Source organism: Myotis nattereri (genome assembly GCF_964212035.1).
Source record: "Myotis nattereri genome assembly, chromosome: 19".
In the NCBI taxonomy this organism is placed as follows: domain Eukaryota; kingdom Metazoa; phylum Chordata; class Mammalia; order Chiroptera; family Vespertilionidae; genus Myotis; species Myotis nattereri.
In genome coordinates, this window is record NC_138095.1 from 1,443,986 (window position 1) to 1,471,664 (window position 27,679).

At 43.3% G+C, this 27,679-nt stretch overlaps 1 protein-coding gene across 1 annotated transcript; it reads left to right on the plus strand.

Annotated features, from left to right (window-relative positions):
* The first annotated feature begins 1,346 nt into the window (after positions 1-1,346).
* On the plus strand, positions 1,347-27,679 carry SC5D (sterol-C5-desaturase). Its single transcript, XM_081114112.1, has 5 exons — positions 1,347-1,555; positions 20,399-20,616; positions 21,826-21,958; positions 23,747-23,847; positions 25,516-27,679. The coding sequence occupies exons 1-5, from the start codon at positions 1,516-1,518 to the stop codon at positions 25,969-25,971; spliced, it is 948 nt and encodes a 315-aa protein (XP_080970238.1). The 5' UTR covers positions 1,347-1,515; the 3' UTR covers positions 25,972-27,679.

Here is a 27,679-nt window from a genome sequence, read left to right on the forward strand (position 1 = left end):
GTAATGCCATGTTGTGTGTGATGTGTAATACTATGTCATGTGTGTGATGTGTAATGCTATGTCAGGTGTTTGTAATATGTAATACTATGTCGTGTGTTTGTAATATGTAATACCATGTCATGTGTTTGTAATATGTAATGCCATGCATTTGTAATGTGTAATACCATGTCATGTGTGTAATATGTAATACTATGTCAGGTGTGTGTAATATGTAATACCATGCCATGTGTTTGTAATGTGTAGGTATGTCATGTGTGTGGTATGCAATGCCATGTCATGTGTGTAGTGTGTACTACTATGTTGTGTGTAATGTGTAAGACTATGTCATATGTGTAATGTGTAATGCCATGTCGTGTGTGATGTGTAATACTATGTCATGTGTTTGTAATGTGTAAGACTGTCAAGTGTTTGTAATGTGTAATACCATGTCATGTGTGTAATATGTAATACCATGTCGTGTGTGTGCTGTGTAATACTATACCGTGTGGGTGATATGCAATACCATGTCATGTGTTTGTAATGTGACAGCATGTCATGTGTAATATGTAATACCATGTCATGTGTAATGTGTAATACTGTGTCGTGTGTGTAATATGCAATACCATGTCATGCGTTTGTAATGCGACATGTCACGTGTGTAATGTGTAATACCATGTCATGTGTAATATGTAATACTATGTCGTGTGTGTAATGTGTAAGGCTATGTCATGTGTCTCCTGTTTCTCTCCGGAGGGAGCGGCTGCTCGGCTTTCCTGCCTGTCCACCCGCCAGAGCGACGCTCTCAGACCTGGTCACACGCAGCCCCGACACAGTTCCTGCGAGGCCGGCCGCCCGGAGCCGCCTCGCCCCCGGGAGGGGCCTGTGCACGCGCGACCCGCGCGGATCCGAGAGCTACAGCCGCCCCCGCGAGCCCTGCGCCCGCACCAGCGCCTCCGGGGCCGGGCCCTGCAGGGCACGGAGCGCGGCCGGGCTGTGAATGGCTGTGCCCGTTACCCTCCCACGGAAACCGGTTCGGGCAGATTCCGCCCTTCCGGGCAGGGCAGCCGGGAAGGCCGGGAGCCTGACGGACGCGGGCGCCGCCCTCGCGGGACGGAAGGCCCGCCGTTCGCCGCAGCGGAGAGGAAGCCCACGCTTCCCGCCAGAGAGCCGCCGGCAGGACCGTTTCCAGGAAGACGGCGACCTGCTCCCCGGGCCGCCAGCGCCGCCAGCCCGGGCCGAGGCAGCGCCGATGACGCCACGACCCGGACACGTCATCACACACCACCGGCCGCTCCCACTGCAGAGACACGCACCGAGCCTGCCCCGCGCGGCCCCGACCCGCGACCCGCGCCGGTCCCGCCCACCACACGTGACCGCGCTGAGCGCCGAGGCCCAGTCACGCGATCCGCCGTCATATCAGCTTATGGCCGCGGCCCCTGATTGGCTGGCGGCTCGGGGGTCCTGGCCCCGCCCCCGTAGGCAGCATCATTAGGCGGCCCGGCCCGGCCCCGGCCAGTGAGTCGGACCCACCGCTGGATGCGCAGCGCCGCCGCCCGAGCCGCGGCCGAGCTCCCAGGTAGGGGGCGGCGGGCGCGGAGGGGAGCGGGGCGGGTGGGGCCGCACTGAGGCCGGCACCGGCCGTCCCGGGGAGCGGGCGGAACGGACCCGGGGCTCCTCCGCCGGCCGGCCGCGGGCCCGGGAACCTGCGCGGTTTCCCAGGTGCACACGGGGGCGGCAGGTGAGCGGACACCGGGGAACGGGACGGGGCTGGGACGCCGCCGCTGGCCCGGCGGGGGGCGGGGGGCCTCGGGGCCGCTGCCCGGCTGGAGCGGCGTTCCGGCGCCGAGAAGGCCTGGCTGGCGGGAGGGGCTGGCGAAGAGGACGTGCTGGTGGCGGCGGCGGCGGCCCCTGTGCAGGGAAGGCGTCCCGGGCGCTGCTGCGCCTGTGAGGGCCTCCCTCTCGGTGGACAGAGGCTCCGCTTGTTTTTAGGGGAAGGGACTCCCGCTGACCGGCCGGGGGCGCGGGGGGAGCCCCCGTGGAGGAGGTTAGAGAGGAGGGAATCCACCAGCTTAGCGTCCTCCAAGGAGAGCCGAGCGCATCGGGGTCGGGTAGAAGACATCGCCTCGGTTGTGGATAAAGTTTCCAACGTGGGAAGCTTGGGTGGCTGGGCATGTTTAGCCAAGCCCGGTAGCACCTGAATTTATATCACCTTCCTTTCTTTTTCCCCTTAACTTTGTAATGCTAAATACCTACCAGTCAGAAGTGCATGACCCTTTACCTCTAAAGAGTGCTTTCCATTCATTGTGTATTGTACTTAACATAGCATCTCAGTTTCCCATCTGCACGTGTCATATCTCCAGAGATAACCTGATGGAATAGCTAAGTAGACAGACTCTGGAGCATACCTCCCAGCTGCTGCTTGTTTCTGTGGTTACTGAGCAAGTTACTTAGATACTGCTGATCTTAGTTTCCCATCTAGAAAATGGGGGTTATAGAATTAAACAATGGAAGACATAAAAGTGCTTTAAATATTACTAGGGCTATGAGAAATGAGGTTATGAGAATTAAGCAATGGAATACATAAAAGTGCTTTAAAAATACTTGGTTCTTAATAAGTTTTAGCTATATACTATACTTTTAAGGTAAAGCAAAATAGTAATGGTAGGCTCAGTCATTATAAGCTTAATTGTGTTTTATTGATAATTACATTTTAGGAAAAGATTTCTTCGTTGTTGCAAAGGTAAAATAATATTTATTATAAGCTATTTCTGGCAGATGTCTTTATTTTTTTGACTTTCTTAAAAAATTTTGTTTTATTGCTTAAAGTATTACAAAGGCTATTACATGTCTCCTTTTTTCCCCCCTTGACATTCCCCCGGCCTCCCCTACCCCCCAGTGTCTTGTGTCCATTGGTTACGCTTATATGCATGCACACAAGTCCTTCGGTTGATCTCTTACCTCCCCCTCCAGCCCCCCAACCCTCCCCAGCCTTCCTGCTGTAGTTTGACAGTCTGTCCCATGCTGCTCTGCCTCTGTATCTATTTTTGTTCATCAGTTTATAATGCTCTTTATTATCCATAAATGAGTGAGATCATGTGGTATTTTTCTTCCATTGACTGGCTTATTTCACTTAGCATAATGCTCTCCAGTTCCATCCATGCTGTTGCAAATGGTAAGAATTCCTTCTTTTTTACAGCAGCATAATATTCCATCGTGTAGATATACCACAGTTTTCTAATCCATTCATCTACTGATGGGCACTTAGGCTGTTTCCAGATCTTAGCTATGGTGAATTGTGCTGCTATGAACATAGGGGTGCATATATCCTTTCTGATTGGTGTTTCTGGTTTCTTGGGATATATTCCTAGAAGTGGGATCACTGGGTCAAATGGGAGTTCCATTTTTAACTTTTTGAGGAAACTCCATACTGTCTTCCATAGTGGCTGCACCAGTCTGCATTCCCACCAGCAGTACACGAGTGTTCCCTTTTCTCCGCATCCTCTCCAGCACTTGTTGTTTGTTGACTTGATGATAGCCATTGACAGGTGTGAGATGATATCTCATTGTTGTTTTGATTTGCATCTCTCGGATGATTAGTGACTTTGAGCATGTTTTCATATGTCTCTTGGCTTTCTGAATGTCCTTTTTAAAAAGTGTGTATTTAGGTCCTTTGCCCATTTTTTGATTGGATTGTTTATGTTCCTTTTGTTAAGTTGTATGAGTTCCCTATAAATGATGGAGGTTAAACCCTTATCGGTGAAAACATTGGCAAATGTGTTTTCCCATGCAGTGGGCTTTCTTGTTGTTTTGTTGATCGTTTCTTTTGCTATGCAGAAGCTTTTTATTTTGATGTCGCCCATTTGTTTATTTTCTCTTAAGTTTCCAATGTCCTAGGAGATGTATTGGTGAAGAAATTGCTTCGGCATATGTCTGAGATTTTGTTGCCTTTGGATTCCTCTAGTATTTTTATGGTTTCCCATCTTACATTTAAGTCCTTTATCCAGTTTGAGTTTATTTTTGTGTATGGTGTAAGTTGGTGGTCTAGTTTCATTTTCTCGCATGTATCTGTCCAATTTTCCCAACACCATTTATTGAAGAGACTGTCTTGACTCCATTGCATGTTCTTGCCTCCTTTGTCAAATATTAATTGAGCATAATGGTTCGGATCGATTTCTGGGCTCTCTATTCTATTCCATTGATCTATATGCCTATTCTTGCGCCAGTACCAGGCAGTTTTGAGAACAGTGGCTTTGTAATACAGCTTGATATCTGGTGTTGAGATCCCACCTACTTTGTTCTTTCTCAGGATCGCTGCAGCTATTCGGGGTCTCTTTTTATTCCAGGTGAATTTTTGGAGAGTTCGTTCTAGGTCTGTGAAATATGTCGTTGGTATTTTAATGGGAAGTGCATTGAATTTATAGATTGCTTTGGGTAGTATGGACATTTTAAGGATGTTGATTCTACCAATCCATGAACACGGTATATTCTTCCATCTGGCAGATGTCTTTAACTTCAGGTTTGTAGAGCCCCTAAGGTCAGCCCCTTAAAATGATACGCAAAATTATATGAGCTTGTAGAGTCACTGAGAATTTAAAAAATTAAAGAGCTAAAGAGTTGAGAGTGATGAAGAGGCAGTAGAACTTGGTTAAAATCAGTGGATTTTACAACCAGACTTCATGTATTTTTTTTTATTTAAATATATTTATTGATTGATTTCAGAGAGGAAGGGAGAGAGAGAAACATCAATGATGAGAATCATTGATTGGCTGCCTTCTGCTCGCCCCTGACCCGAGCATGTGCCCTGACCAGGAATCAAGCCTTGACCTCCTGGTTCATAGGTCAATGCTCAGCCATTGTTTTACTTGACTGTCCTGAGCAAGTTACTTGAATTTTTTGTGCCCAGTTTCATCTGTAAAATAAAAAAAATGGTACCTAACTCTTGGGGTTTCTTCAAAGAGTTGAATGAGTTAATATTTATAATACATAGTATATAACAAATATTAATATTTTAGTATTACCAATGTTTAATTGACTGCTAATTATTTTTCAAAGAAAAATCAAGTGGCACCTTATTTTTAGTTAGGTTGAGGTAGTTTTAACTCATCTTTGGCTCCCATTACAGTAGTAATAATAGCTCCTATAAATTGACTATTTTCTGTGCTGTGTATCAGATCATGCCTCAAAACTGTGTTCTTAGTCTATAAATCTTAAACAGTCTATAATGTGGATATGTTGTCACCACTTTATAGATGTGGATTTGAATCCAAACTTCAAAATTGAGTTGCATTTTTGCAATAGTGTTATTGATTTCAGAAGATTTTGTATTAGATGTAAGAAATTACATCAATATGTTAATAAATGTCCACTTGCAACATTTAGCAAATAGAATGAATCGAAACCAAAATTCTGAAAACTGCCTGTAGATTGACTGAGGCACTTTTCCTCCTCCCATCCAGGCACTGGTTTACCATCTAGTTCAGTGGTTCTCAACCTTCTGGCCCTTTAAATACAGTTCCTCATGTTGTGACCCAACCATAAAATTATTTTTGTTGCTACTTCATAACTGTAATGTTGCTACTGTTATGAATCATAATGTAAATATCTGATATGCAGGATGGTCTTAGGTGACCCCTGTGAAAGGGTCGTTTGACCGCCAAAGGGGTCGTGACCCACAGGTTGAGAACCGCTGATCTAGTTAAACCTCAATATAACGGATTGATTCAGGTGAGGGATGTCCTTTAAAGCCAAAAATCTGTTATATAATAAAGTAGGTTTTTCGAATGCATATGTAAAATATTGACAATTTAGTTTACCTGTTTTTATTTATGTAGATAGGTTTGTATAATTAAAATTAACTATGTATGAAAAGTTTAATTTCATTTTAATCTTTGCTCATTACCTAAAGCAGTGTTTGATATTTAATTATTGAATGATTAACAATGAATGATGAATGATACATGTCAATATCTGCCATTTGGTATTAATTAAAATTTTATTTCAGTGAGAAAAAAATATGTCCAACTCATATCACAAACACCCTAATACATAAAGAGCTTTTAGAATTTGATTTTAAGAGACTAAAAACCCAGTGGGGAAATGGGCAATGGACAAAAACAGATAATTTACAAAAAAAATACAAATTATTCTAAATAGATAAAATGATGTTCAACCTCACTTACAACAAGACAAAATATAAAATAAATATGCAAGGAGAAGCAAGATGGCGGCACCTGCTGCCTCCCACAACCACATCAAAATTACAACTAAAATACAGAACAGCTATCATCCAGAACCAATGGAAAGCTGGCTGAGTGGAAGTCCTGCAGCCAGAGCGGTAAAGAAGAAAGCGCACCGAGACTGGAAGGAGCTGCTGAGCATGGGACGGGCTGGTCCGGCCGAGTGTGCCGCTTTTTTAATCGGGAGGGAGATGGCCTCTGTGGGGGCCGCCCAGAGGACAAGAGGTCCCAGCTCCACACCAGACCCCTAGCCCAGGGTTCCACAGCTGGGGAAAGAAAGCCCTATGGGCATTAAGAACTATGGACTGTAAAAACCAGTGGAGATTGGGGCTGAGTGACACACAGGCTGCTGGAGACCCAGCAGCTCTTCTTAAAAGGCCACAAACTGAATTTACAAGCTCTCACTTCCTCTGAGCTCCAGCGCCAGGAGAGACTCTGGAGGACCCAGAAACATGGGGAGAAACTGGACTGTCTGGCATTGGAGCAGGAACTTGGGGGTGGCTTTCTTCCGGACTGGTGCTCACAGCGGTCATTGTTCCTGTGCAGGAACTGCTCCAGTGTAGGGCCTGCTCCAGTGCAGGGCTGAGTGGCAGCCATTTCTGTTTGCTCGGCCCTGGTGATTCCCTGAGACCTGGCCCACCCAATTTACAACCCCACCCAAGCTGTAGTCAGTGGCTTTTGCATATGAATGGCCTGTCCTTTCTCAAGCTAAAACTCTGTCAAACAAGCTGTAGCTGGGTCAGGGAGCCCTAACCCTATCAGTAAAAGGCCCAAGTCCCAGCACCAGCACCAGCTTGCCTGCCTTGCTTCACAGCTTGGCCTCGTCTGGGCACTTCCAAACCCAATACAAAGAGGAGGAATCTGAAGATCTCTCTGTAGCTCCTGCTGGGTGGCCCCAGGCACTGGCTGACTGCCCCTTCCTGGAGACCCAAGAGCCAGTGTACCCAGTGATCATTGTGAGACCATATCAGATTACAACTCTACACATCCATAAGCAACACACTCAAGGGGTAGACTCAGTGAGCACCAAAGCCCCACTGAAGCAAGTCCTACTCCATTAGGGTGTCTCCTGCACAACAGCTCTTCCATTGTAGACACAGCTGGTCCCCACAGCCAATTGGCCTTGAGGTCAATTCCTCCCAGTGACACCAACAGCAATTAAGGCTCAACTACAACAAAATTGTGCATATAGCCCATCAAGAGTGTCTACCTCAGGTGATTGCTGAGGCTGAGCCACTGGGCCCTATAGGACACCTACTACACAAGGCCACTCTATCAACTCAAGGAGACTTACATAGAAACAAACACAGGGAAGCAGCCAAAATACAGGGACAAAGAAACATGGCACAAATGAAAGAAATGGAAGAAAGCAAACTACTGGATGTAGAGTTCAAAACCACAGTTATAAGGTTACTCAAGAATCTTCTAGAAACCTCCAAGGAATTTAGTGAGACTTTTAAGGATCTTAGAATGCCAACAGAATGGAAAAGGACTAGTCAGAAATTAAGCATACACTGACTGAAATAAAGAATAATATACTGAGATTCAACAGTAGACTAGAGGATCCTGAGAATCAAATCAATGATTTAAAATAAGAGGAAGCAAAAATCCCAACCAGAAGAGCAAAAAGAAAAAAGAATCCAAAAATATAAAGATAGTGTAAGGAGCCTTTGGGACAACTTCAAGTGTACCAGCATCCGAATTATGGGGATGCCAGAAGAAAGAGATAGAGCCAGATATTGAAAACCTATTTGAAGAAATAATGACAGAAAACTTCCCCTACCTGGTGAAAGAAATAGACTTATAAATCCAGGAAGCACAGAGAGTCCCAAACAAGAGGAATCCAAAGATGACCACACCAAGGCACATCATAATTAAAATGCCAAGGGCCAAAGACAAAGAGAATTTTAAAAGCAGCAAAAGAAAAGCAGTTAGTTACCTACAAGGGAGTGCCCACACGATCGTCAGCTGATTGCTCAACAGAAACTTTGCAGGCCAGAAGGGAGTGGCAAGAAATATTCAAAGGGATGAATAGTAAGAACCTACAACCAAGATTACTCTACCCAGCAAAGCTATCATTTAAAATTGAAGGTCAGATAAAGAGCTTCACAGACAAGAAAAAGCAAAAAGAGTTCATCACCACCAAACCAGTATTTCATGAAATGCTGAAGGGTATTCTTTAAGCAGAGGAAGAAGAAGAAAAAAGTAAAGATAAAAAATATGAACAACAAAGTGGCAACAAATACATATCCATCAACAATTGAATCTAAAAATCAAATGAATAAAAAATCTGATGAACAGAATAAACTGGTGAATGGAATAGAATCAGGGGCATAGAAATGGAACAGATTGATGATTCTCAGAGGGAAGAGGCTGTGGGGGAGGGGCGGGAAGAGATTAAACAAAGATCTTATATGCATGTATGCATTTCCTATGGAAACAGACAATAGGGTGGGTTGGGTCCTGGGTGAAGGGGAGCTATGGGCGAAGGGAGGAGAGGGACATCTGTAATCTCAACAATAAAGATTAATTTACAAATAAATATGCAGCAAGATATCATTTCTTTGCTATGAGATTAATGAATATCCAAAAGTTTGATGATATTCTCTGTTGTTAATGTTGTATGGAAATAGGGACTATCCTACATTACTATGGACTTGCAAAGTAGCACAACTCCTATGAGATGAAATTTAACAATATTTACTAAAGCTACCAGTGCAATTACTCTTTGACCTTTGCAGTTACTCAAAGAACTCCTAGAAGTTCTTTGATTGTAGGAGTTTACCAATATAGGGTTAGTCATTGTAGCATTGCTTGACTAGTAATAGCAAAGGTTAGTTTCTATCCAGGTGTCTATATGTAGGTTGAATAAACAACAGAGAAATCACACAAAGGAACGTAGGTCCCACAGTCCCTTAGCCACAGTTTCAAAGTCTGGAAAGACCTGACTGACAACCAAAAGTTCTTTTAAAATTTGACCCTCTGCCCTGGTCAGGTTGCTCAATGGTTGGAGCATCATTTTGTATGTCAGAATGGTGGTGGGTTCAATTCCTGTTTAGAGCAATACCTAGATTGTGGTTTCAATCCCTGGTTGGGACACATATGGGGGCGACCAGTCAATGTTTCTCTCACATTTATATTTCTCTAAAATATTCAATAAAAGCATATCCTCAGGTGAGGATTAAAATGTTAAAAAATGGTGTTCAAAGTCATTTAATAGCAAAACTTGACTCCAGCTGATCTTGGTGTACCTACCAGGTCCTTCCTCTATTTTTTGTTTGTACTGTTTTGTTAGTTTGAGTTTAATTACATGTGAAAATAAAAAATAAAGGTAATCTGTGAATAACAGAATGAATGGAAACATCTGTGATTAGTAACATTAAAGGACATGGAGGTATTGTAAGAGCTTGTGCCTGGTATGTCTGTGAAGCATTGTACTGAAGAATAAGTGACTCTAAGAATAGAAAGACAGGCCTGACTGGTATGGTTCAGTGGTTGAGTGTCGACCTATGAACCAGGAGGTCACGTTTCGATTCCTGGTCAGGGCATGTGCCTGGGTTGCAGGCTCCATCCCCAGTATGGGGCTTGCAGGAGGCAGCTGATCAATGATTCTCTCTCATCATTGATGTTACTATCTCTCTCTCCCTCTCCATTGCTCTCTGATATCAATGAAAAATATATTTTTAAAAAAGGGAAGAACAGGAAGATAGATTGCAGATGTTTTACACTGGCAATGAGGACTGATAAGGATGAAAAGTAAAAAACCGCTGAAACCGGTTTGGCTCAGTGGATAGAGCGTCGGCCTGCGGACTGAAAGGTCCCAGGTTCAATTCCGGTCAAGGGCATGTACCTGGGTTGCGGGCACATCCCCAGTGGGAGATGTGCAGGAGGCAGCTGATCGATGTTTCTCTTTCATCGATGTTTCTAACTCTCTATCTCTCTCCCTTCCTCTCTGTAAAAAAATCAATAAAATATATTTAACAAAAAAAAACAACATTTCATGGGTTAGAAAATGATGATCCTAACCATGTTTTCATTAAGTAAATTTGATAAGGAGGTAAATAAATGCCACTGATTGCTTTGTTGATCATGACATAAACTAGAATATATCAGGAAGAGGTGCTGCTAAAGATGAATGTTAGTATTGCCACTGGAAATGGAGTCACAAGGAAAGCATCTAGGAGACCCACATCTGGGAGAATAGGTGATAAAGTTTATTGAAGCTGAAGTAAATGCAAAGGGCTGTCGCAAGGCCAACACTGTCATGCTCTGAAAAAACTTCAGCCTTGTCTTCAACAGGCCCAGAATAGGGCAGTGTCCGGACATTTTGCGTGAGCAAATGAGGCAAGCCCGTGTTCCTGGGAGGGAAGGAAGGCGGGAGAGAGGCAGCTGCCCTTTGTCTTTGTTAGGCTGGTTATATTATCTTGGGGTTGGGAAGGATCAGGCACTCCTTCAAACTAACCAAACAATTTCCAGTATTTCCTGGCTGGCACTGCGTCCTCCCTCTAGCCAGTTCACTTCCTAGACCTTCCAGGGTCCTGTGTCCCTTAACCAATCCCATTCTTTCCCAGGTTGAGTTCGCTACCTTTGCTTCTACTGTACACGTGCTTCCCTCCCCTTTATTGTTCTACTAGTGGCCTGGTGCATGAAATTCGTGCACGAGGCGGGGGGTCCCTCAGCCTGGCCTGCAATCTGGGACCCTTTGGGCCTGGCAGTCAGACATCCCTCTCACAATCGGGACTGCTGGCTTCTAACCACTCACCTGCCTGCCTGCCTGCCTGATCTCCCCTAACCAATCTGCCTGCCGTCCTGCCCGTCTCCAACTGCCCTCTCCCACCGGCCTGCTTGCCCCCAACTGCCCACGGGTACCCTTGCAGGTAGCAGGTGCTGATTTGGGGAGGAGGGCCTGATTGTTTCCTGGGACTGTAGGTTTCAAAGCTTTGCAGAGGGTTCGGTAAGCCTTGGAGGGCAGGCTCTGGACAGCAGCCCTGTAGCGGTCGTCTTTCCTGGAGGTGCTGGTGGGGGGTCGGGGGGCACTAGGGGGGCGGGGAGGCCAAAGGGGGAGTAACAGTCAAACCTCCCCATTTGGCGCCATTCTTTAAATGTGGCTGTTTCACAGCTGTAAGTGCACAGGGCGGGGCTGGAGCCAAGCCAGGGTGGGGCCAGGCAAGCTAGGAGGGCAGGTTTAGCTGCGGCCCCCAGCGAGGTTCAGTGCATTTCCACTGCAGAGACAGTGCTGCTGCTGTGACGGGGGGTGGGGGGCATGGGGTGCCAGAAGCCAATTCCAGCATGTCATAATTTCAAGCATTTCATCAAAAGGTTGATGGAACTTGGGGACTCAACAGGGTTGAGTCACACATGTAGTCACCTGTTGGTAATGGCTAAAGGCATTTCCCCAAACCTGAAAAGGGATGATTGCTTGGCTGCCAAACAGCTCAGGGCATCTTAATCTACATGTTATTGCCTCCTACTGGCCAAACACCTGAACAGCTAATTCCCGTAGGCTAGTTCCCGCATTCTAATGCCTCTGTATTGGAAACACTGACCCTTTGAAGTGTATATCTCTGCCTCACCTCAGGACAAGTTGTGTTAATAAAATGCATGGGATCCTGAGATGAGGAGAACTTAAAACTTAGATCTTAGTTTCCTTTAAACTAGGCTCCTCTGACCCCCAAATGCCTTTCAAAATTATGCTTCGTCTCTGGACTCCTATTTAATCTACGCACAGCCTTCTCCAGATTTCCTGAACCCTTCTTGATGCTGGGATAAGAACCCCAACGAGTGGGGGGATGGGTCTGACCCTGGGGGGCTGCTCGGGCCTGCCTCCACCCGGATCTGGAGTTGTAGGGAGGAGAGGCGTGCCCGGCCCCAGTGGTAGGGACCTGACAGCGGCGGGCCAGGGGCCCCAGTTGCCTCGGGGTGCTGACGGGTCATCGCTGGTGTACTATTGTTGTGGGCACCCCTGGCGGGGGTAGCGGGGGGAAGAGATTGGGAGTTGGAGATGTGGGGTGCAGCTACCTCCAAGTCTGGTTCTTCTCCCGGACCTGTCAGCTTCCCTGTCCCCCAGGGGTGCAGAGGCTGGGGTAGGGTGTCCATGCAGGGGGATTGGAAGAGCTCCCTGTGGCTGCTTCCTCTTCTTTGCAGCCTGGGCTCCTGTCAGGTGCTCTCCTCAGACTCCCGGAAACGGCTCTGGTTGCCCTGCCCCTCCATGGCTCCCTGCTGCCCCCGCTTCACTCTGCTCTCGTGGGCCGCCTGTTAGGAGGCAGCTGGGCTGCCCTGCTCCGGGCAGCATGGTCCTGGGGCAGGGGGTGGGGATGTGGGGAGCAGCTCCAATAAAGTTTAGTAAACCCCGGGTCCACTTTGGGATTTGGCTGTGGGGCTGCAGGGGAGTCTGCCTGGGTGGGACAAAATCTCACTCGACCCAGAGTCCCGCCACGTGGCCCCACAACCCCGCCCACCTTGTTGACCGGTCATGACTGGGACACCGTTAAGACCAATTAGCATATTACCTCTTTATATATATAGACTAGTGGCCCGGTGCACGAAATTCATGCACAGGTGTGGGGGGGGCGTTCCTCAGCCCGGCCTGCACCCTCTCCAATCTGGGACCCCTGGAAGGATGTCCTACTGCCAGTTTATAGGGATCGGGGCTAAACCAGCAGTCAGACATCCCTCTCACAATCCGGGACTGCTGCCTCCTAACTGCTCACCTGCCTACCTGCATGATTGCCCCTAACCACTCTGCCTGCTGGCCTGCTCGCCCCCAAATGCCCCCCCCCCGCCAGCCTGATCACCCCTAACTGCCCCCCTTGCCAGTGTGCTTTCCCACAACTGCCTTCCCTGCCAGGCTGCTCACCCCCAACTGGCCCCCCTGCTGGTCTTCTCACCCCCATCTGCCTCCCTCCCTCCCCCCCCCCCGCTGGCCTGATCACCCACAATTGCCATCCCATCCTGGCCTGATCACCCACAACTGCCCTCCCCTCTTGGCCTCTAACCGCCTCTACCTTGGCCCTGCCACCATGGCTTTGTCCAGAAGAACGTCTGGAAGATTTCCTAGAAGGTCTCCCAGTCTAATTAGCATATTACTCTTTTCCCTGAAGGGTGGGGGCCGGCTGGTTTTCCCTGAAGGGTGTCCCAGATGAGGGTGGGGGTTCCCTTAGGGTGTGGGGCAGCCTGGGCGAGGGGCCTGTGGTGATGGCAGGCCAGCCACGCCCCCATGGTGTGAGGGTCCCCGCTGGGGGTGCCTGGCCAGCCTGGGTGAGGGACTGAGGGCTGTTTTCAAGCTGGCCACACCCCCTTCAGGATGGGGGTTCCCGCTGGGGTGCCTGGCCAACCTGGGTGAGGGGCTGAGGGCTGTTTGCAGGCTGGCCATGGCTCCCCAGAGTCTCAGGCCCCTAGTCCCTCCTTGAGCGGAGGCCAGGACGGGATGGAAGCCTGCTTTGTCCCCAGCTACCCAGGCTCCCAGCCACTCCTTCAGTGGTGGCCAGGGGAGGTGGGAAGCTTGACTTCCTACGTCACCGGGGGCAACCCAAGCCTCCAGCTCTGTGGCCACCGCCATCTTTGCTGGGTTAATTCGCATACTTGCCCTGATTGGCTGGTGGGTGTAGTGAAGGGATGGTCAATTTGCATGTTTCCCTTTTATTAGTATAGATTCCCCCCAGTGATATGTGGGGCACAGACCTGTAGTTCCCAATGGGGTGTGTGAAACTGTAACTTCCTAGGGAAGCAAGCCAGCTTATTGTCCAGTTCAGCTCCCTGGTTTATTAGGCTTAATAATATCTCATTTACTTTGCTCCCTTTCTTTAATAATATCTAGCTACCTACACTAACAGTAGTATTAAGAAGGAAAGATTCAGAAATTTAGGAAGCAGTGTGGTGAAAAATATCTGAAAGTCTGATAAATACTCTGATCCTGAAGTAGCTAAACATTACCTTGATGAATTTGCTGAGATATCTGATGAAGACCTGAATGCTGAATAAATTTTCAATGGTGATGAAATAGTTCTGTATTTGTTTTACATTCCAAAAGCTACTTCAGACTGCAGGAGCAACACCAGTGCTTCAGACACACACAGATAAAGTTGGCAGTGATAGAAAAAACCACCACCTAAAGCAGTGATGGCAAACCTTTTGAGCTCGGCGTGTCAGCATTTTGAAAAACCCTAACTTAACTCTGGTGCCGTGTCACATATAGAAATTTTTTGATATTTGCAACCATAGTAAAACAAAGACATATTTTTGATATTTATTTTATATATTTAAATGCCATTTAACAAAGTAAAATCAACCAAAAAAATGAGTTTGCGTGTCACCTCTGACACACGTGTCATAGGTTCGCCATCACTGACCTAAAGTGTTTGAATCAGTCTCACAAAATTCCTGGGCATCTTTATGCCAAAAATCTTCAGCCTGATTCAGTAACACATCCTAGACAGCTCTTTAGTGCACTCTCCTCAACTTTTTTGTTAAAATAATGTTTTTTCCATTTGCTTTCCACCCCCTGTGACTGAGATACAGCCTTTATACCACGGTGTGTTACACTCTGGGAAAAATAAGTATTTGTAATACCTGCAGTAGTTAACAGAGACCTACAAATTAGCACCAGAAAAAGAAACCCCACACATGTATACATAACACATAGATGCAGATAAAAGTGTGGCGATAACCAGAGGGAAAGGGCCGTGGGGACTAGGTAGAAGTGGGCAAAGGTAGGGAAAATGGGGATGGAAAGAGACTTGCTTGGGACAGTGGGCACACAATGCAGTGTACAGATGATGTTTTATTGAGTTGTAACTTGAAATCTGCATGGTTTTACAGACCATTATGACCCCAGTAAACTCAATTAAAAATAAAAAGCTTTTCCACTTTTAGGAATTTATCCAAAGAATCCTGAAACACTAATTTGAAAGAATATATGCACCCCTGTGTTAATTGCAGCATTATTTACCATAGCCAAGATTTGGACGTAGCCCAAATGCCCATTGGTAGATAATTGGATAAAAAAATATGTGGTACATTTACACAATGGAATACTACTTGGCTATAAAAAAAAAAAGAAGGAAATTTTACCCTTTGTGACAGGATGAATGGACCTGGAGAGTGCTGGGAGCCGGTCCATCCTTGCTGCTTGACACAGTCGCTGCAGGGAAGGAACATCTGCACTGCATATGTTTCAAGGGACCTGGCATATATGGCATACTGTTCTTAATATGTTTGCTCACCTTCTTGGCACTATGTGTTTTAACCAAGGTCACCTCTCCGAGAAAGGTTGTTTCCCCAGGTAGGGATTTTCCCCTGAAGTTAGGGAGGGAATAAAACCCCTTAACTAAGTGCCAGGCGGGTAGTTAATCACTTTAACTACGAACAATCACACTTACACCTACATAATCTTTACTCTCTGGAATGGAGATAAGAAACGCCCTAACCTTTGGGATAGAGTTTGATAGGTTTGGAATCAACTGGTATAAATACAGATGTGACAAGACAACAGGACACAGAACCTAGAGACAGAACCTAGCAAGAGAACATGGCAAAAGATCCTGGACAGAACCTGGCTACAGAACTTGGCTGGAGAAACTAGACAGAACCTGGCCACAGAACCTGGCAACTGAACCTGGCTAGAGAACCTAGCGAGAGAACATGGCTACAGAACCTGGCTGGAGATCCTAACCAGAACTTTGCTGGAGATCCTGACCAGAGCTTGGCTAGAGATCCTGGCTAGGCTGCTGATCAACTGAACGCTGACTCTGTGTCATTCCTTCTTCGCTGACTCTGTCCACACCTTTGGGGACCCCTGGACCTGCTGGGGTTGGACCCCAGCAGGAGAGCATTCTGCTCAGTGAAATAAACCAATCAGAGAAAGACAAATACCATATCATCTAATGAACAAACAGACTCATAGATAGAGAGTAGGCTGATAACTATTGAGGGAAGTGGGCTTGGGGTGGGGGGACAGTGCATGGAGGGATTGAGCAAAAGAGAATAAAAGAACCCATGGACATGGGCACAGTGGTGATTGTAGGGGGAGAGGAGGGGAGGACGGTATAGAGGGGATAAAAGGTGATGGATGGAAATTTTACTGCGGGTGGTGAACACACAGTATACAGATGATGTGCTGTGGAATTGTGCACCTGAAACCTGTATAAGTTTGTTAACTAGTGCCTCCCCAATAAATTTAATAAAAAGGAAAAAAATTCTAGAAGATAAAAAAGTCAATCATAAAGATCTTGTTTTCCAAATTGCTAATGCTTGAAATGATATTGATAAATCCGCATTATTAAATGCTAAACACTGTAGTGACAATAAAGTTTGAAAATGAACCTGCAAATAAGGATTTTTGCAACATTTTGTATCACCAATGAGAAGATGATACCTGACTTCATTAAGTAGACCAGATATTTTAACAGCCGAAACCATAAATAAGTCAGCAGAATCTGACATTGAAGAAATGTTGGACATCGATCGCGATGCTTCCGTTATGCATTCTTGGATGGTGGGGAAACTACTGAAAGATTGTTAAACGCAAGCATGAAGAAAGTCATGCCTGCGTTGGTGGCTACATTACGAATACAAATGGAAAAATTACTGAAGGTATTATGGTGACAAACAGCATTGGTGGAGCAGAAACATTTAATATGACAGATGACATTGGTAGAAATCTTTTCAGGAGGCCATCTTGAGTAGCGTTGCTTTTTCACTTGAGAATCCTGATCCTGGCCCATCATCAATGTCTAATTCTAACCTCATGGGCCCTTCTCTACAAGATCCTCCAGCTACCAGATTTCATGAAAATGTATTACATATATAGACACACATACATGCAGTTATTTAACTTTGGAATGTATTTGAAAGTTTACCGAATATTTTCCTTTAAAAATAGAAGTAATAACTGTTTTAGTCTATACAATTCTATATTTGTTTATTACTACATATAGTTACTATATAAATTATTATACTGTTTGCAGTGTGCATCCATTTAATGTGAATATTCATTTTTCTAAACAAATATTTGTGTTTACTAGCAGGAAGATGTTTTTACCTTGGAGAAATCTAGAAATTCTGAATTGCAAAATACATCTGAAACCAAATGTTTCATGGAAAAAAAAAAGATGGTAGCCTTGTACTATAAAAAAGGAGATGGTGACTTCCAGAATAGCAGAGTAAGAACCTCCTCGGAAAGTCTGCTTTTTTATAAAAGCAACAAAACACTGACAAAAGTTGCCAAGATCAATGTTTGTAGAACTCTAGGAATTAAAGATTTACAATAATCCTAGGAAGGTTTATTCTAGAAAAATGACTGAGACACAGAAAGAGCAGGGAGCTTTGTGGCATTTTAGCTTTCCTTATTTCTGTCCCCTTCCCCCAGCTTTGTGGGAGCCTTGAAAATTAGCCTTACATCTGTAGGAGTTGTGAAGCACTGCAGCCTAGCAACCCTGGAAGGGACAGGACAGGTTTGCAGTTCCCCAAAAAGCCCCAACCCAGAGAATTTTCACTATTTGACCTCTCTGGCAGTTCTCTGAAAAACTTTATTTTCAAGGTTCTTCTTTATCCCCAAGGTTTTTGTCAAGAAAATCGGTGGTGATTGCTTAACCTCATAGTTTTAGGAGACAGTTGGCACTAACAAGAGCCAGACCAAAACTCTTAAAAGGAAACACTGAGGAATGTCCATAGGAGTCTTTGCAAAGCTCTAACATTTTGTTGGGAATCCAGAATGATATCCACGGGAAGGGTTGTGTACCCAAGAAGATGGAAGAAGGCCCTAATCTCTCACTTCTGGCTGACCCTGCAGGTCTGTGCAAGCAGGAAGTGAAGGCTAAGTCAGAGTTGTAACCTGCCCACGGAAACATTGAAAGCATGGCCCTATACACAGCACCCCACAAAGGCTGATGGTTTAAGGCATTTAAGAAAGTCTGTCCACCCATTAGTGAATAAAGACTTCAGTAGCTGCACACAACAAGGAATATAGGTGTTACACAAGCAGTCTGGAGAAGTCACTAAAATAACAGCAACATGAAACCCTGAGGAAGGCCCATGGGGAATCTGATTTCCAGAGCTGCCCATTATGTGATATAAAAGGTTCCTTATGGGACACACAGAGGAGCAGGTAATTATGGCCTGTGCATGCACAAGGAAGCAGTCAATTGAAACAATCTCTAAGAAAGCCCAGATTTCCTGGGAAAAGACTTTAAAATTGGCTACTACAGATATGTTTAAAGAACACCATCTAAATAACTCAAAGAAAGTAAGAGAACAATATCCCAGCAAATAGAGACTATCAATAAAGTGATAAAATTTATTTTTTAAAGAAAAGAACCAAATGAAAATTCAAGAGTTGAAAATATAACAAGTTTCAAATGAACTTAACATCATATTTGAGTGAAGAGAACAAAGAATTTGAAGATAGAGCAACTGAGATTTACCCAATCTGAGGAACAGAAAGTAAGAATGAAGAAGAATTAACAGTCTCGAGACTTGGAGGATACCATCAAGATACCACCATACACATAATGGGAGTCCCAAAAGAGAAGAGAGAAAAACTAGTAAAATGGTTGTTTTAAGAAATTATGGCCCAAAACTCCTTAAATTGGATGGCAAACAATGTACACATCTAAGCAGCTCAACAGTATGGAGAATGAGTTTCTTTTGGAGGTGGTGAGCGTGTTCTGAAATTGGATAATGATGATTGCACAACTGTGAGAATATGCTAAAAACTTTTGAATCATTCCCTATAAATTGTATCTTAATAAAGCTACTTTATTAAAAACAAAAAAGAGGATATTCTTATGATGGAAAGATCTCCAAAATACATGGTAAGAGAAAAGAATGTGTGACAGTGTATGTAATATGTCACTTTTTGTAAAGAAGGGGGGAAATAAAAATTTGTAGTTGGCTCTTACATTTAAAAATATTGTAAGGATTCATAGGAACGAATAAAGATGGTTACCCACTTGGCTGGAAGTGAGGTGATAATTGTGCTGTACGTATGAAAGCAACACTTCTCTGTATCTCACTTTACAGTGATTATTTTAAACTACATGTATGCATGATTTTGAAAAAGTCTAAATTCTTGTGTGGAATCAATGGGGAATCTAGTAGGGGAAATAGACTGTAAATAAGTAATTATATAAACATTGTAAAGAGTTATTTTAATTTTTTAATTTTATTTCATAAGTTGATACTTATTTATATGGTCCAGTATGTAGCAGATAAAGACCATGTGATAGACACAGGCAATGGTGTGGTGAAGGCCTGGGAGGGGTAGGTGCTTGTTGTTTATAGGAACAGGTTCTGGGTTTGACTCGGAGGCCCCAGTTTCCTAGCCCGTAATCTAGAGCAGTGGCCGGCAAACTGCGGCTCGTGAGCCACATGCGGCTCTTTGGCCCCTTGAGTGTGGCTCTTCCACAAAATACCACGTGCGGGCACGCACATACAGTGCGATTGAAACTTCGTGGCCCATGCGCAGAAGTCGGTATTTTGTAGAAGAGCCACACTCAAAGGGCCAAAGAGCCACATGTGGCTCACTAGCCACAGTTTGCTAACCACTGATCTAGAGCATTGCTTTGTGGGGGAAGGAATAAATGTATTCTAATGCTTAACATTAAGAATATATCTACCTTGTTCCGTCAATGAGAGTGGTCTTTCCTTGTGTCATAAGATCAGATAGTGCCTGACTTCTTTGCTTGTGGTGGCAACATAGATACCTTTTAGGAAATTAAGTTTCAGCACTGAAGCAAAAATCTCTGAAATGGGAGGTGTTTTGGTTTTTTTTTTAGGAGAGAGGCTGCTAAAACTTGTAGCTTAAAGAGGAAACCATTTGCCTAGGTACCTAGTGCCTTGCTTTCCACATCTTTACTACTTGCCGTGTTGCCCTTGGGCATAATAGGAAAGAACACTAAAAAGGAATTGGATCCCCATTTATCCATGGAAATGCTAAACCTTAGGGAAAAAACTTACTGGGTCTCGGTTTCTCTAACTGAGCTTTGGTGCCCCCTTCTACAGCATGAAGAGATTGGACTAGAGATGGTACTTCAGATCCCTCTAGCTCTGAAGATGGGCATTCAGGAGGTTCCGGTAGGAGCTGACTTCTACACATGCTTGTGAAAGCAGGCACTTCGGGTCGTTTTTCTGAAAACGTTGCTTTGAGAAAGGACGGCATGTAACTGTTGCACCTGTTTCTCCTCCAGGTGCGGAGATGGACCTAGTTCTCAGTGCTGCCGATCGTTATGTTTTCACACCATACGTATACCCAGCCACGTGGCCAGAGGACAGCTTCTTCCGACAGACTCTCAGCCTCCTGATTGTGACAAACCTTGGGGCTTATATCCTTTATTTTGTCTTTGCAACACTCAGCTATTATTTTATCTTTGATCATTCTTTAATGAAACATCCACAATTTCTGAAGGTAAGTGATTTTCTTACCTATTTTAACTACTGATGCAGTAAAAGGAAAGCACAGTGTGATGAACTTGTGAGCTACTCAGATCAATTGGTTATAAGCAGTAAGTAAAGTTTTTGAAACCAGCCCCAGATGGGTTATATGTTTTTGGTAGGGCTAATCCCACATCTCCTTCCTTAATTTAAACAAATAATGAATCCAACCTTTTTTTAAAAAACTAAAATCCTGGTACTTCGTAACTTTAGTTACAAAGAATTTCTTTAGTCCTGGCTGATTTTGCTCAGTGGATAGTGCATGGGCCTGTGAACTGAAGGGTCCCGGGTTCAATTCTAGTCAAGGGAACATGCAGGGTTGTAGGATTGATCCCTAGTAGGGGGTGTGCAGGAGGCAGCCAGTCAATGATTTTCTCTCATCATTGATGTTTCGATCTCTCCCGCTCCCTTCCTCTCTGAAGTCAATAAAAATATTTTTTTTAAAAAAAGAATTTCTCTGCTAATAGTGGTAAATAAATGCACACATTTGTGTAGTTATTTTTATATTTGACTCATAACTGAAATAAATTTTGCTATGTATATTTTTCTTTAGCTAGAGGATCCAAACACAGTAATTTTAGTTTATAATCATTTCTCTGTTTCAGTTATTTGTATTTGTCAAATACAAGTCTCCAAGAACTGAGGAAAAAGAGGATTATGGATGGACGTTAACTATGAAAGAAATAATTATTCAGTAAAATCGAAATTTAGAATATAAATTTGTTGGAAGGAGAATAAGCTTGAGAATCTTAAATATTTATTGTTTTTGCTCAGAACAAAAGGAATTTTTTCTGACCCATTCCCACGTATTAACATTTTAATAGAAACATTTTGGGAATTAGCTTGTTGATATAAAAGAGATTCTAGGCCGGCCTGTGTTGCTCAGTGGTTGAGCATCTACCCAGGAACCAAGAGATCATGATTCGATTCCCCATCAGGGCACATGCCCCAGTTGGGCTCAATCCCCAGTAGGGATTATACAGGAGGCAGCCAATCGATGGTGTTTGTCTCATTGATGTTTCTATCTCTCTGTCCCTCTCCCTTTCTCTCTCAAAAAATCAGTAAAAACATATTTTATTAAAAAAAAAAATACAAGAGATTCTAAAAATCCAACCCCAAACAACGCTGTGCTGGTGTTGCTTAATGAGCAGTGATTTTTAAGTATCGGAAATTTCATTTTCAGAACCAAGTCTATCGAGAGATCATGTTCACTGTCCAGGCCCTGCCGTGGATGAGCATCCCCACTGTCGCGCTGTTCCTGCTGGAGCTCAGGGGTCACAGCAAGCTGTACGATGACGTGGGAGGCTTTCCAAGCGGTGAGTGAATAGCACGGCCAGCCCACGCTGGTGTTTCTGCAGAGCCTAACCTGCCTCTTCCTTCTTTTAAAATAATTGGAAAGCCCTGGCCGGTTTGGCTCAGTGGATAGAGCATTAGCCTATGGACTGAAGGGTCCCGGGTTCAATTCCAGTCAAGGGCACATTCCTGGCTTGTGGGCTCGATCCCCAGCAGAGGGTGTGCAGGAAGCAGCCAATCAATGACTCTCTCACATCATTGATGTTTCTCTCTCTCTCTCCCTCTCCCTTCCTCTCTGAAATCAATAAAAATATAAAATAATTAGAAATTGCTCAGTTGTTTCTAATATTTGTTAATATTCTTTTATTTTATGCATTTATGTCTTCCCATATAATGTGCATTTATTTAAGTTTATCTGTCAATTTTAAATCTTTGTTTTAGATGAAATTGTGCCTGGAGAAAGATTGGCATGATCAGATATATAAGCCTTTGCATTTGCTTCCCTGTATTGAAATCAAACTTCTAAAAAGATAACTCAAGTAATACATGACAATTATGGAAAATACAGATTTTTAAAAATCAATTATCTTTCTACCAGAAACTGTAAATCATCTGACATGTCCTCTATGCCTGTATACTTCATTACCTACATTATAAAAATGAAACCTCACTATGCATACTGGTTTGGAGTCCATTTTTTTCCTGTTAACAATATCTATGCCCATATTGTTATGCCTATAAATATTAGCATTATCTAATGTTTGTTAGTTTCTCATTCTGTAAATAGCCATAGTTTATTTAAATGAGCTCTAATTTTTAGGCCTTTAGAGTGTTTCTTTTGTCTATTATAAACAGTCCTATAGTAACTAAGCTCACTTTTTGTGAAATTCTGAAATTATTCCATCAAGATACATTTCTAGTGTCTAGTATTAAACAGTAAGAATAATAGTTAACATTTATTGAGTGTTAATAAGTACCAGCTACAGATTTAAGCTTTTCACGTCTTAATTCATTTTATCCTACGTAAGTTGTATGAGGTAGGTTCTATTATTCTGCCTTATGGTGAGTAAATTAAGTTTGCAGAGAATTTTAGTAACTCGCCCAGGTTTCTCAACCAATAAGTGGTGGGTCAGCCCCAGCCCCTGCTTTCTAAGTGAAGATCAGTTAGTTAAGGGAGGGAACAGAAATCACACACCAGGCTTTGAAAAGTGATAGGATTGTGAGTGAAAATCAGTGGCGGAAGGGCATCTGGACGCATGGAAACGGATGAGTAACGGTATAGCGGCAAGACTTCCGAGATGTGGGGAGGACGTTGAGTAACCCAGCCTGGTTAAGACAGGAATAGATGACGTTGGGAAAATCAGAAAGGGCTGGGTTATGGAGTAAATGCTCAGTTTGAGGTATTTAGTGAAAAATGAAATTCTAACCAGGGAGATAATGTATAAAGACGTGTTTATGAAGGAAGATTATTAAATAGAATTATTCTCAGAGATTTAAATAATACCGATGCTTCAGGAATATCTTTTTTTTTGTCTCATTTTTTTTTGTCTTATTTAAGGTATAAATACCTTAATAGTATAATTAAAAAAGATTTTAGGTGGAGCATTTCCAAGTTTTTATAGGAAGAAAAAGAGGAAATGAGCAGATTCCAGAGAGTCAAAGGAGATGAATTTATAATGTGTTTAACTGGCAAAACCGATAGTTTGTAATATTTGAGTCTAGGTTCATACTTTGCATTTAGACATGTAAAAAATAAATGCTAATCCTAGGAGCTGACTGTGGATTCCACTGTGCACTGTTCTCTCTCCTAGGCTGGTTTCACCTCATTGTTAGTGTACTGTCCTTCCTCTTCTTCACTGACATGCTCATCTACTGGATCCACAGAGGCCTTCATCATAGGCTTGTGTATAAGGTACATCATTTTTTAGGGAAAGAAAACAATAGTATATATGAATATATATAAAACTGAAACTCATAGACACAGACAACAGGATGGTGGTTACCAGAGGGAAGGGGGAGGGCAGGTAGTAATTGGGGGCAAATACATGACGACAGAAGATGATGTGACACTGGGTGGTGGGCACACCATGCTATATACAGAGCATGTATGATAGGATTGTACGCTTGAAACCTATATGACCCTATTAACCAATGTCACTCCAATAAATTTAATTTTAAAAAGCAGAAATCGCCCTAACCGGTTTGGCTCAGTGGATAGAGCGTCGACCTGTGGACTGAAGGGTCCCGGGTTCAATTCCAGTCAAGGGCACATGCTGGGATTGCAGGCTTGATCCCCAGTGGGGGGCGTGCAGGAGGCAACTAATCAATGAGTCTCTCTCATTATTGATGTTTCTATCTATCTCTCCCGCTCCCTTCCTCCACATAGAAATATGCCTGAGTTCAGTAATCTGATGTGGCTTACAAAAAAACAAAACAAAAAAAACCAAAACGAAAAATCCTGCCCTAACCAGTTTAGCTCACTGGGCTTGATCCCCAGTGGGGAGGTGTGCAGGAGGCAGCCGGTCAATGATTCTCTCTCATCATTGATGTTTCTGCCTCTCTCCCTCCCTCTCTGAAATCAATAAAGAAATATATATATTTTTTAAAAATCCTATGCCTGACCTGATTTGTTGGTTTAGTCAATGAATCCCACCACTCAGGATCCTTGTGTAAAACTTCAAGAATAATTTGAGTTTCTTGATCCTGGGTCAGTCCCACTAGATACCTTTAGTCCAGACTGGCGCCCTTCAGGCGAGGCTAGCTGGGATCCGGGTTAGTAGGGAGGATGGAGTTACCAGGTTCCCAACTGATGTTCTCACTGAATTTTGTTGCCCATTTGAACAAAACTATAGATTCCACTGATACAGATATTGATTGACCACTGATACAGATTGAGGAACATGGAATTTTATTGACTGAATTGTGATTTGCCACATACCTCGTTCTAACTAAAATCCTACAGCAAGTGTTGCAATCTAGCAGTATTTTCAAAGAGGGTCCCCAGACTACCTGGGTCCTTATTAAAAACTGATATCTGGCTCCCACTCTACACTTAATCCATCGCAGTCTTGGAGCTAGAACTCAGGTGTCACTTTATCAAACTTCTCAGATGATACTTAGACACTAAAGATTGACGGTTGGAAGATGGCTGGGCGTCCGGAGAGAAGCCATGATGAGGGTCCCTGGTTCTGGCAGGGGATGCAGTGTGGAGTGCCCCATAGTGGGATGTAAGGCAAGCTGAGGTGACCAAAAAAAAGGAAAAATAGTATACATTTAAGCAGTTTGCAATTATAAATTAGTTCTCTATTTCCAAGAATTTCCTCTAATTATGGTAAATACCTAAGTAACCATAGTGATGAAAATACCAGGTGTATTTTGCTTGTATTTTTTATGAGTCTGGAGCGTTGGTCCTAAAGTTTCACTGTTTGGCAAGTAAAGAAGGAAGGCATTTTATAAGGTGATTCTGCTAGTTTCGGAGGGGTGTTTAGCTTAAGTCTTCTCCACAGCGTGAGTATGCCAAGCTCAGCTGAGTGCTGACCGGCGAAGTGTGTAGTGCTGATGGTGTTCTTTTCTTCTGCAGCACATCCATAAACCTCATCACATCTGGAAGATTCCTACTCCGTTTGCAAGTCATGCTTTTCACCCTGTGGATGGCTTCCTTCAGAGTCTGCCTTACCACATATATCCTTTTATCTTTCCACTGCACAAGGTGGTTTATTTGGGGTTGTACATCTTGGTCAACATCTGGACAATTTCCATTCATGATGGTGATTTTCGTGTCCCCCAAATCTTAAGGCCATTTATTAATGGCTCAGCTCATCATACAGATCACCACATGTTCTTCGACTATAACTATGGACAGTACTTCACATTATGGGATAGAATTGGAGGCTCCTTCAAAAACCCTTCCTCCTTCGAAGGGAAGGGACCACTCAGTTACGTGAAGAAGATGATGGAAGAAAAGTGCAGCAGCCACGCAGGGAGTGCTTGCCAAGATGGAAAGTCACTCCTTGGAGAGTTTACAAAGACTGAGTAGATTATTAAGTATTTTTAATAAGAAAAATACTCTATATCCAGCCAAGAGCCTAGCAGGTAAACAGTATCATTTGAAATCAGCATGTGGTGCTGCTGAAAAATGACCCCTGTGGTGAATCAAGGCAAGACGCTGTGAGCATCGTGAACTTAACCTCATGCCGGAACTCCGGATGGGGGTCCCAGGGACAGCGTGTGTCTTTCTAGGCAGCAGGGCTATCATCTGTATCGTCTCAATAACCGTTTTTAAAAGAGATACAATGCCTTAATCTATCATAATCATTCAGAAAAATCCGTTGTGCTTAAAATACCAAGGCAGCACCATGACAGTGAAATACTAATATAGAGATGGTTCCTTGTTTCAGGAATGGTTATCTCTGGTTTCGGTATGATTTGCTCAGACATCAGCGTGGAAAGAGATCCTCATACCGCATATCACAGCTTTGTAAATGGCCCATGAGAGCAGTGTAACTAGGTTACCACTTCTTACACATAGGAAGCTTATTCTCTAGGAACATTGTTAAATAATATGTTTTACTGATGAATAAATAAATTTGAATTTAAAAAAATAATTCATCCTATCATGGTTTAATCCAGATCAGAGATTATTTAAGATTTTGATGGGTTTTATTCAGAGCTACTATTTAATAGTTTAAAAATATATGAACCTGAATATGCAGTATTTCCCCCTTATTCATGGGGATACATTCCAAGACCCCCCGTGGGTGTGTAAACTGTAGATATTTCCAAACCACATATATGTATATATGCTATATTTTTTCTATACATACATAGCTATGATGAAGTTTAATTTATAAATTAGGCACAGGTTAACAACAATAGCCGATAAACTACGGTACATAGAAAGGAAATTAGATGCCCAAATAATACATTTGACACTACTGATTTTTAAATTAAGTTGATGCACTTTTTTGTTGAAAAAAATGAAATGTAAAGTATCCCTTTTATGAAAATATTACCATGGAGGCTATTCAGCATTTAAAAATAATAACCATTAGTAATAAAATATGAAGTTTTTCATGTGATTTACAGGAAAGTAACAAGATCTTCGCCAGAATTTTCTAATTTCTAACACAGCCCAGAAACTATGTCAGAAATCACAAAGACAAAATTGGTTCCGTTTTGAAATATGAATGGCATTGGTTATGCTGTGTTAATTTTGCAAAATCAAGTCTCTAGCTGACCTGGCATTCCTTTTGGCTGGATGCACTGCACTTTTGACGTTTCACTGTCACAAATCTATAATTTTCTATAATCATTGCCAAATATGTAGGCCTAACACTGAAGGTTAGTTTTGAAATATTCTCCCCTCACTTTTTCCCACTTCCTCTGCAAAAGATTTAACTAATATTTTCATAAATGTTGTTTATTGTAAAAAATATATTGGAGAAACATGGTTTGCAAAGACATTCTTTTAAAATCTAAAATCAATAAAAGATGATTATGACTATTATATTGTATCACAAATATTGTAACAGCGCAGAGTACTCTTTGTACACTTTGATATTAATTTGAAACCACAGAAATGATGTGGATTGTGAGAACTGTTTTAGAGTGTCCTCAAATGCTCATTGTCAAGGGGAGAAGAAGAGAACCTAATTCTCTTTACGTTTCACGTTTGTATTAGATTTGAGGGGGTAAGCACTCTAGTTTATGAGACTTGTCATAACACTAAATACTTGGGATCCAAA